The sequence below is a fragment of the Callospermophilus lateralis genome, chromosome 7 (genome assembly GCF_048772815.1).
Source record: "Callospermophilus lateralis isolate mCalLat2 chromosome 7, mCalLat2.hap1, whole genome shotgun sequence".
NCBI classification, from domain to species: Eukaryota; Metazoa; Chordata; class Mammalia; order Rodentia; family Sciuridae; genus Callospermophilus; species Callospermophilus lateralis.
Window position 1 is genome coordinate 6,630,645 of NC_135311.1, and position 10,591 is coordinate 6,641,235.

Here is a 10,591-nt window from a genome sequence, read left to right on the forward strand (position 1 = left end):
GGTGGGGCAGGTGCATGGCTGGGGAGGAAAGGGGAGAACCCAGTGCCAAAAAAGCGGGAGGTGTGTTAGCGGGGGAGATCACTTGAAAACTCTTATATGTTTTACATAATATGTAAGAAGTATAAATTTACTGAATCTTTAAAAATAACAGGCAGGAGAAAGACTTTAAGGCAAAGTGGACAGTTAGAGACACTGCAGAGGAATTGAGAAATGGTCAGAAAGGAAAATTGGAAGGGAAACAAAATAACTTGAGAAATCAAGTCAGGGAATATCAGAGTGAAGCTAGGTGGAAGATCGTCAGAGATGATGGAGATTAAATCGATTAAAAATTAGGAGAAATTCTGTGACATAGAAAAGAGGGGGAGTGAAAGAATTGGAAAGGAGTGAAGATTTCAATCTTGCACACTTTCCTAGATCATTCATTCATTCATTCAGCAAACACTTAATGGGTGTCCACTCTGTGTCCAGCTTTTTACCAGGCACAAGTCTCCTGTACTCCAGAATCTCAACGTACAATGGAGATGAGACTGTCTTATAAACTTATATTGTCAACCCTGTAACAAGAGCTGTTATAAAAAGTGGTGCCCTGACTCCTGTAAGAAGTCTCTAGACTAGACTCTAGGGAAAGGAGTTGGAAATCTGTTTCTAGGTTTCCTAAGAGTTGAGATCTCAACTGTTGGAAAGTGAATTGGAGGAGAATATCAGGCAGAGAAAATGTTTGCAAGGACCTGGAGACAAGACAGAACAATGCATTTCAGCATTATAGCAGTCCTGGCTTTCAAGATAGGGACTATCAGAAGAGAGTTGAAACTAGGTTCAAATTTTGCAGTTCCTGGTAAATTATGCTAAAGAGCTTCAATGCAGTCCTAAAATGGGGAAGTTTGAAGGACTTTACAGCTACATTTGGATTTTAGAAGAATGACTGGCAGGGTTGGGGATGTAGTTCAATGGCAGAGCCTAGTATGCCTGGGTTCAGTCCCTAGCACCAGAGAGAGATAGAGATATGAAAGGAAGAATTTGAGATATTCAGGAATTTATACCTTTTAACATCACAGCACTGAAATTTACCTGTTCATTGGTCTGTCCTTGAGCCCAGATAAGCATGGCTTTATAATATGGCTAAGAGTCCCTAAAGAGTTGCATTTGTTGAAGGTTGGCAAAATCAGGAAATATACTAAGGGTAGCAGCTTGGAGGAGCTCAGAAAGCAGGAATAAGCGTAAGGAGAAGGATGAGAGAAGACGAATCATGATTGGAGATCCACGGGCGAGGATGGGCAAGAAGAACCTGATAAGCCATTTCCCACTTCTTCCATTGGCCCCCAACCCTTCGCCTCCCGGCAAAACCCGGGGCCGGTTTTCCCGCCACTTGCAGGCGGCTCCACCTCCCGGGCTCTCAGTGGCTAAAAGCCCGTCAACTCTAGGCCACGCCCTCTCCTTGGCTCGGGCTGTGCTTCCCCGCCTTCGGCTCCGACCCTTGGAGGGCCGCTTTCGGATTGCTAAGCCACACCCACCTCTGAGTCCCCCCAGGACGCGGGCATCATTGGTCCCACCCCCGCCCGCTCGACCGGGTCTTCGCGCAGCCCTCGCCAGGGGGCGCAGCGCCACCCCGCCCGCCGCCCGCCTGCCAGTCTGTCGCACACACCCCCTCCGCCCCGCGCGCCAGCGGTTCCGAGCCTGAGACGCCTCCGCTGCAAGCCCGCGGGGCCACGCCGGCTCCTACTCCTGAGGGGTCGGGGGGCGCCCCCATGGCCGCAGCGGGGTGTGGGAGGCCAAGGGTGTAAGCGGGCGGTCGTCATGGAGGCGGAGCAGCGGCCAGCGGCGGGGGCCGGCGAAGGGACGACCCCTGGGCTGGAGGCGGCGCCTCCCACTGCTCCCACTCCCGCGCCCGCGGCCTCAGGTCCGATCCCCGGGTCAGCTCCCGAGCCTAAGAGGAGGCAGCTCGGGACGCTACTGCAGCCCACGGTCAACAAGTTCTCTCTTCGGGTATTCGGCAGCCACAAAGCAGTGGAAATCGAGCAGGAGAGGGTGAAGTCAGCGGGGGCCTGGATCATCCACCCCTACAGCGACTTCCGGTATTGGGGGCCCGGCAGGGAGGGCGGGAGACGCGGATCCCACCCCCGCGGGCAGCCACGCGGGGTCTAGGCCCGCCCCACCCTCCGAGGTCACTTCATTTCCGGCCCAGGGGTCTCTGGGTGGGGCAGGAGAGTCACCTCCCTCAGCCTAGCCTGGGAATACCTGTGTAGGGTATCCCCGGCCGGAGATCCTCGGTGATTTGTTAGGCTGGGGCGCCAAAGGGGCAAGCACACATCAGAGGATCTCCAGAGACCTGGCTTTCCCATTTCAGGAACCTGGGACCCCATCTGGACTACAGGGACTACCCGAGTTTGGAACCCTTGCTTCTTTCCGTCCTGTTTGGTGGGGATCTGGGAAATTATGTCATATTCCAAGGGTTAGCCTGAGGCAGCAGCCGAGCTCCGCTCTCTCCCCTCCTGTACCCCTGCCTCCAGCACCTGCCTAGTTCAGCAGGACAAGCTACAAGAAAAACAGGAACGCTGGAGAGGGCAGGGGTCCTGACAGCGGGTCTGGTCGCTGTCCTTGGTGCTGAACGCAGGGTGTGGCAAGGCGAATACTCAGAGCAATTGAGGTAGCAAAGCCAGGGCACAATCACTCCCCAGGTGACTCCCAGAAAAGAGGAAAGGAGGTGGGGGTGGGGCCATTTCACAGTCCCCATCAGGCTGTACCTCTACATCAAGGTCGCTAGGGGAGGAGAGCAGCCCTGTCCTTGGGGAAAATGAAGGACAGCTTTTGGATGAGGCAGAAACATGTGCAAAGCTTCTAACCCGAGGAACCAAAGAAGCAGAATGGCTGAAGTGTGAATCTAGAGCCTTGAAACACAATTGGGAACCCAGATGTTATCTTGAATCCACAGATCTACACACTCCTTAAATGTTCCTCTTCCTCCCATTGTCCTTTCCACTTCTCTCTTTACTGCCTCACTCTCATCCCTCAGGTGCACCTTTTCTAGTTCCCCATGGTCACCCTTTCTCTCTCCAGTTCACCCTCATATGTATCCCCAGGAGCTATATCCCCCTTACGATTGTGCTTCTCTCCATCCTTTCTTCTGCATCACCCGCTGGGCTTGTGACCGCCTGTGAGTCAGGCTGTGAAGATGCTCTTATGGCTAGGCAAACCCTTTTTCCCTCCCCTCTCCCAGAATCTCACAGTACAGGATTTCTCCTCAGCAGCCCAGGAGAGAGGGAAAGAGGGATCAAGGATTTGTTGTTGAACAAAAGCACACAATCTGAGGGGTTTCCTGAAGGCCCGTATTGGGAACCCCCAAGCACCTTTCAGGGGCTAGGAGGATTGGTTTTTCAGTCAGAGTCGGAAGGCACTGTGCCCTGGGTTTATACTGGGATTAGATGTGTCCTAGAATTAAAACCACCATTGGTAATTGAGTGCCTCAGATTATCCAGTGATTTTATCTGAGTGAAGGCTTCTCTCCGCTCCCTCCCAACCTCTTATTTCTAAAGCGTCTGCCACAGCAGTGTGGCTCTCCCTAGCCCATACCCTTGACTGGGCACAGGAAGGTTAGAGAGAGTAGGGAGTGCAGAGCTCAAGCCTTGCTGCCTCGGATTGCCCATGAAGTTCCTCTGTGTGAGCAGACCTATGAGATGCAGTGGAGGCACTGGGCAGGGGCATCTCTGGAATGCTCAGGTCAATGGGGGCAGGACAGACCAGACTCCCCTGGAACACAGATGTGCAGATCCCCGTAGACAAACAGGATTCCCAGGTCCAACTGTGCTGGGGAGGAGGAACGGGGTGGGGACGGCTGAGGAGAGTATGGGGTCCTAGACTAGGAATGGGCAGAAAGCTGGAGATGGGAGAAGCAACAACCTTTTCAGAAAGCTGGGGATAAAGGGTGGGTGAGTCATAACACCAGCTAGTGCTTGTATAGCACTGTCACATCCATTGTTTCAGTGGAAATTTTTTCAACAACCCTGTGGGATTGGAGTACTTTATCTTTCTTTTTTAACTTTTAGAATAGTTAAAAGTGGTGACATAGGTCTTATATAGTAGGGATGATACACACACACACACACACACACACACACAGTCATGTAATAGCTGTCTAGGTTAAGAGGTTGCATATTGCCAGTGCCACAGAAGTTCTCTCATATCTCTTTCCCAAACCCATAAATATGAGAGTATCCACTAAATGTTCAGCTAAGTGTTCTCATATTTATTTCCCAAACTCCCTATTCTTATCATCTATTTATTTATTTATTGCTGGTGGGGATTGAGCCCAGGGCCTCAAGCATGCTAAGCACACACTCTACTGCGGAGCTATCCCCAACCCCATATTCTAAGTCTTGTGGTACTCATTTTCTTACTTTTAAAAATAGTTTTACCACTTTTCTGAATCCTGAAATAATGAATGTAATTTAGTTTTGCCTGTTTTTAAACTCTGTGTAAGTGCACTCATCCCGTATTATCCTTATGTGTTTTTTTTTTTCCCATTATGAAATTTGTGAGCTTCATCCTTACTGCAGATGTAGCTGTAATTGGGTAATTTCACAGCCATGTAGTATTCCAGACTATGAATATGTCATGTATCACAAAGTATTTATCTTCATGTCTTATTTATCTATACTTTCTACTGATGAATATTTGGGTTGTTCCCAAATTTAATTTTGTTATTAATATTCCTATATATATTGCTGGAGTGCTTGTTTCCCTCTGGTGTGTACATACCTAGGAATGGAATTGCTGGGTTTCTGGGAATGCAACTATTCAACTTTACTAGATAATGCACAGTTTCCTATATAGCGGTTCCAGTTCTCATTCCCAGTGGCTATTAATGTGTAAGTGGACTCATCCCATATTATCCTTATGTTATTATTCTCATTCCATTATTCTGTGTTCTTGCCCATGTTGGTGGGGAGTCACAGTATCTTCTGTCATTCTACTGACTGGTAAAATATCGTGGTCTTACTCCCTATCCGGCTCCCTCCTTAGGTTTTATTGGGACTTGATCATGCTGCTGCTGATGGTGGGGAACCTCATCGTACTTCCCGTGGGCATCACCTTCTTCAAGGAGGAGAACTCCCCTCCCTGGATCGTCTTCAATGTCCTTTCTGATACTTTCTTCCTGCTGGATCTGGTACTCAACTTCCGCACCGGCATCGTGGTAGAGGAAGGCGCAGAGATCCTTCTGGCACCGCGGGCCATCCGCACGCGCTACCTCCGCACCTGGTTCCTGGTTGACCTCATATCTTCCATCCCCGTGGATTACATTTTCTTGGTGGTGGAACTGGAGCCACGGCTGGACGCTGAGGTCTACAAGACGGCGCGTGCCCTGCGCATCGTTCGGTTCACCAAGATCCTCAGCCTGCTGCGGCTGCTCCGCCTCTCCCGCCTCATCCGCTACATTCACCAGTGGGAGGAGGTGGGGTGGGGAGGTGGGCAGGGGGGCTCGCAGAGCCCTTAGGGAAGGCTCTGTGGGTGGGGCTCCTGGTGACTTTATAAGTGAAGCGTTGTTGAGTTCATTCCAAAGTTGATGGGGGTGAAACAGGTACAGAAAAAGAATTCAGGGGATGAGGCCTGGGGCAGAGTGTTGGGGCAGGAGAGTGGAGCTCAGCAGCTGGACAAACACTTCAGGGTTAGTTGATCCCAGGGTGAAGATGGGGTGGGAGGAGTCTGGAGCTGCGGCTTCAGGACAGCAGATTAGTGGTTCAGAGTGTGGTCTCTGCAACTTCGTGTCCTGTGGTCAGATCCTAGTTTTATTATTTAATATACGTACCTATGGTGTGGTTGGAAAGATTAAAGGAGTTAATACATGTAAAGCACTTAGGCATCTGGTGCCTAGTAAGTTCGGAGTAAATTAACTGTTATTTCTGTTGTTGGAGGGGAAAAGGGCTGCTGGCATTAATCCTTCCATCCATGCCTAGGGACATTACATTGTGAAATGCCCCCTGCCCTCTTTTTCAGGCCACACCTGGGCAGCTTGTGCAGTAGACCTGTTTGAGTCTCTGCTGGGACACTTACAGTGTGATTCAGGGCACATGATTGGCCTTAATCTTCCTACCTATGAGAGTAGGAAGCACGATCTAATTTATATGAGCTATCTATGTGTGCTAGAAACTCCACACAAACACTATCCACGTTTTTTTTTTAAATTCAGGGAGGCGGGGGCAAGGGAGAAGTTCAAAGATAATTTGCAAGGCTGGGACTGGAGAAGGACCAGCAGGGAGGGGTTCCTGTCCACAGCAGCCCCTCCTCGGACTCCTCAGATCTTTCACATGACCTATGACCTGGCCAGCGCTGTGGTTCGTATCTTCAACCTCATTGGGATGATGCTCCTGCTCTGTCACTGGGATGGCTGTCTGCAGTTCCTGGTCCCCATGCTGCAGGACTTCCCTCCTGACTGCTGGGTTTCTATGAACCGCATGGTGGTGAGAAGTCCCCCGGCTCAGCTGCCCCTGGGCCTTCTGAGGGCTCTTCTGCCTGAGCAGCAGGGATGGCCTCAGGGAGCAGGAGGTGGGGGATAATCAAGAAAGAAGACTGGAAGAGATGGGGAGGAGGGAGGAGGGGGGACAGAGACCCAGAGGAACTGTCTGTGTGTTGGAGGGGGTAGGCAAGGAATGGAACCTAAGCAGAAAGGGGCCCCCAAGCTGTAAAGAGGGCTTTTTTGCTTCAGGAACCCCAGAGTGAAACAAGTGTCTCCTGGGAGGATGGTCTGAAGTAGAAGGGGCAGGCAGAGGACTCAAAAAGAGAAAAAGGGGAAGGTGGAGAATGAGGCTCTGAGGGGCCATGCCTAGCTCTGCAATGTACTCTGCCCCCCAGAACCACTCGTGGGGCCGCCAGTACTCCCATGCCCTGTTCAAGGCCATGAGCCACATGCTGTGCATTGGCTATGGGCAGCAGGCTCCCGTGGGCATGCCCGACGTCTGGCTCACCATGCTCAGCATGATCGTGGGCGCCACGTGCTACGCCATGTTCATCGGTCACGCCACTGCCCTCATCCAGTCCCTGGATTCTTCCCGGCGTCAGTATCAAGAGAAGGTCAGCAGGGATTGGAGAGGGAAGGGGTTGGTGTGGAGAGGTGCTGGAGACTGGGTAGCTCGACTTGAGGCCCATTCTGGTGTATGCCGTGTTGGGTCTCTTGTGTCCTTCCCTGACCCATGTCCATTTGTCCTCTACTTATGCCCTTGGGCCCCGCCCCTCTAGCCATTTCTGTTTTTTTCTGTCACTATGCTATGTGTCTTCCCCATATCCACCATTATCCATATATCTTGTGGTCCTGTGTATCCACATCGGGCTCCATGTTTCACCTCTCTAACTCTGATCTATGTGACCTTCCACCCCAACCCATGTCTCTCTGTATCCTCCTCCTGCTGGCCATGGGTCGGCCCTCCAGTATAAGCAGGTGGAGCAGTACATGTCCTTCCACAAGCTGCCGGCTGACACCCGGCAGCGCATCCATGAGTACTATGAGCACCGCTACCAGGGCAAGATGTTCGACGAGGAGAGCATCCTGGGCGAGCTGAGCGAGCCACTGCGGGAGGTGGGGCCGGGCTGGGCCCTTGAAGGGGGCTCTTCAAGGATCTGGGTTTCTGGGGGTGCTGTTTCTCAGGGCAGGAGGAACTGATCAGTAGGTACTGTCATAGGGAGTAAGGCCTGTAGAGGGTCCCGTGGGAGGTCAGGTATGTGGGGGGCCTTATGGAGTTGAGACTTTCTTGAAGGTCTTATGGGTGATATACGCATGGGTGGGGCTATAGGGATTTCTGTTTTGGGGAGATGGTTCCACTCAGGCCCGTGGGAGGGCTTTGAAGACAGGAGCTTAGGAATGGTCCCAGGCCCACTGTAGCATCGCCATCCTATGGCAGATCTTGACCCCAGGGTGGGGTTTTGGAGACAACTCATTGGAGGGATCTTAGGGCAGGGGGCACAGCCTACCTGACAGGCCCCTCCCCTGCCCAGGAGATCATTAACTTCACCTGCCGAGGCCTGGTGGCCCATATGCCACTGTTCGCCCATGCTGACCCCAGCTTCGTCACCGCAGTGCTCACCAAGCTACGCTTTGAGGTCTTCCAGCCGGGGGACCTTGTGGTGCGTGAGGGCTCCGTGGGCAGGAAGATGTACTTCATCCAGCACGGGCTGCTCAGTGTGCTGGCACGTGGTGCCCGGGACACCCGCCTCACTGATGGATCCTACTTTGGGGGTTAGCAGATCTCAAGGAGGGAGGAGGGTGGATCACTCCCTGGAGACTGGGCAAATGCTCCCTGGGATCAGGATCCCCTCCGGCTATGCTGTACAACCAGGGTTCCAGTCCCTTCCCAGCATGCTCAGAATCTCTAGGCTTGGGGCCTGGGGGTAGGGGGGAGCTGTACTTTTTAAAAGCTTCTCAGGAGTTTCCAGTGCATAGTCAGGTCACAAATTATTGAGACAGAGGGCCTTTTAAGATTCTTAGCCAGTGAATCCAAGGATCCTATGAGTTGAGGGGAAAATAGGAATGAAGCAGAGCTCCCCTAGGCATTTGAACTTTGTGGAGCTGCCCTGGTATTAGGATTCAGGGACCCAGCCTGTGGCAGTAGGGGCAGTACTACCAGCTTCCCAAAGGGACTTGAGACTCATATAACCTCTCAGCCCTCAAAACACCCACCATCCCTCAGCACCCCCATCTGTTACACTCGACTCCTGTGGCATTCTTTTTATCCTCCAAGGTAATCCTTAGAGTTTATTCAAGAGGTGGGAGGAGTGAGCTGCCCCAGGTCTCCTCCTGGGGTAGAGCAGTGAGGCTGGCTGGGCATTAAAGTGGGAGTCTGGAGGCAGCCAGATCTGCCTGTTTGTCAGCTTTGAGAGAATGACCGCGCATGGTAGTGTATGCCTGTAATGTCAGCTGCTCAGGAGGCTAGGGTGGGAGGATTGCAAGTTCAAAACCAGCCTGGGCAACTTAGCAAGACCCTGTCTGGAAAAAAAAAAAAAAAAAAGTGCAGGGGTGCGGGCTGGGGCTCTAACTCAGTGGTAGAGAGTACCTCTGGTCTCAGCCCTAGTGCTGGGGAGAAAAGAAAAAAAAAAAAAGGAAAGGAAAAAAGCAGAGTGAGAAAGACAGGAAGCAGTCATCCAGAAATTTGTTTACAGGTCTGGAGAGAGACATGCTTGGAGCATTTAGGGACCCAGGGTAGGCGAAAAGCTTTAATTTCTCCCAAGTCTAGGGAGAATCCTGAGACTTCTGGGTCAGCTGGTGCAGGCCCACTGAGAGGGAGCTCTGGAAATGGGTTCTGAGCCTTCTTCCTACTTCTGCAGAGATCTGCCTGCTGACCCGGGGCCGGCGCACAGCCAGTGTGCGGGCCGACACCTACTGCCGACTCTACTCACTTAGTGTGGACCATTTCAACGCAGTGCTTGAGGAGTTTCCTATGATGCGTAGGGCTTTTGAGACCGTGGCAATGGATCGGCTGCGCCGCATAGGTGAGATCTGTCTCCCCTGGATCCCAGCTGTGCCTAACCCCATCTCTATAGCAAGAAACAGTCTCTAGTGCTTCCGGGCCACACCCAGCTCACCCAATCCCAGCAAATGCCCCCAACAGGCCTTTCAACGCTGTGGATCACTGTCCTTATCCCTCAGTGTGTCCTACTCCTGGAAACATCCCCCCGAGTCTCCATGCCCTGAGCCCTCCAACTGAGCACCAGTCCCTGAACCTCACCAATTCTGATTCACAACCTCTTCTTCCAACCCCATCTTCCAATCTCCATCCCCCAGCACTATCTCCATACCCTCATCCCCACCCCCATCCCTGACAGCGGTTACCTTCACATTCTTTGGCATCCAACCTCTATCTTGGATTCTTTCCCTATTATTAACTCCACCCTCCTGGAACAACTTCTAGGCAAGAAGAATTCCATACTGCAACGGAAGCGCTCCGAGCCAAGCCCAGGCAGCAGCGGCGGTATCATGGAGCAGCATTTGGTGCAACACGACAGGGACATGGCTCGGGGTGTCCGGGGTCTGGCTCCAGGCACTGGAGCTCGGCTCAGTGGGAAGCCAGTGCTGTGGGAGCCACTTGTGCATGCCCCTCTACAGGCAGCTGCGGTGACCTCCAATGTGGCCATTGCTCTGACTCACCAGCGGGGCCCCCTGCCTCTCTCCCCAGATTCTCCAGCCACCCTCCTTGCTCGCTCTGCTCGACTCTCAGCAGGCTCCCCAGCTTCCCCACTGGTGCCTGTCCGAGGTGGCCCTCTGCTGGCTCGGGGGCCATGGGCATCCACCTCCCGCTTGCCTGCCCCACCAGTTCGAACCCTCCATGCCAGCCTATCCAGGGCAGGGCGCTCCCAGGTGTCCCTGCTGGGCCCTCCACCAGGAGGAGGTAGCCGGCGGTTAGGACCTCGGGGCCGCCCACTCTCAGCCTCCCAACCCTCTTTGCCTCAGCGGGCAACAGGCGATGGCTCTCCTAGGCGGAAGGGCTCTGGAAGTGAGCGGATGCCCCCATCAGGGCTCCTAGCCAAGCCTCCAGGGACAGCCCAGTCCCCCAGGCCACCAGTGCCTGAACCAGCCACCCCCCGGGGCCCCCAGCTCTCTGCCAACATGTGA

At 53.0% G+C, this 10,591-nt stretch overlaps 1 protein-coding gene across 2 annotated transcripts; it reads left to right on the forward strand.

Moving 5' to 3' along the window:
* The first annotated feature begins 1,794 nt into the window (after positions 1 to 1,794).
* Hcn3 (hyperpolarization activated cyclic nucleotide gated potassium channel 3) lies at positions 1,795 to 10,591 on the forward strand. Of its 2 annotated transcripts, XM_076861319.1 has the most exons (8): positions 1,795 to 2,072; positions 5,017 to 5,446; positions 6,291 to 6,452; positions 6,844 to 7,062; positions 7,418 to 7,564; positions 7,981 to 8,221; positions 9,307 to 9,471; positions 9,891 to 10,591. In XM_076861319.1, exons 1-8 carry the CDS (start codon positions 1,795 to 1,797, stop codon positions 10,589 to 10,591), a joined length of 2,343 nt encoding a protein of 780 aa, XP_076717434.1. The 2 variants fall into 2 exon arrangements, with proteins under 2 accessions (XP_076717434.1, XP_076717435.1); XM_076861320.1 differs by lacking the exon at positions 6,844 to 7,062.

Bases quoted from the DNA above. Each gene is read 5' to 3' on its own strand.
- Hcn3 (XM_076861319.1), top strand. From the start codon at position 1,795: ATGGAGGCGGAGCAGCGGCCAGCGGCGGGGGCCGGCGAAGGGACGACC. The intron at 7,565-7,980 runs GTGGGGCCGGGC...TCCCCTGCCCAG, and splicing joins TGAGCGAGCCACTGCGGGAG to GAGATCATTAACTTCACCTG. The intron at 8,222-9,306 runs GTTAGCAGATCT...CTACTTCTGCAG, and splicing joins TGATGGATCCTACTTTGGGG to AGATCTGCCTGCTGACCCGG.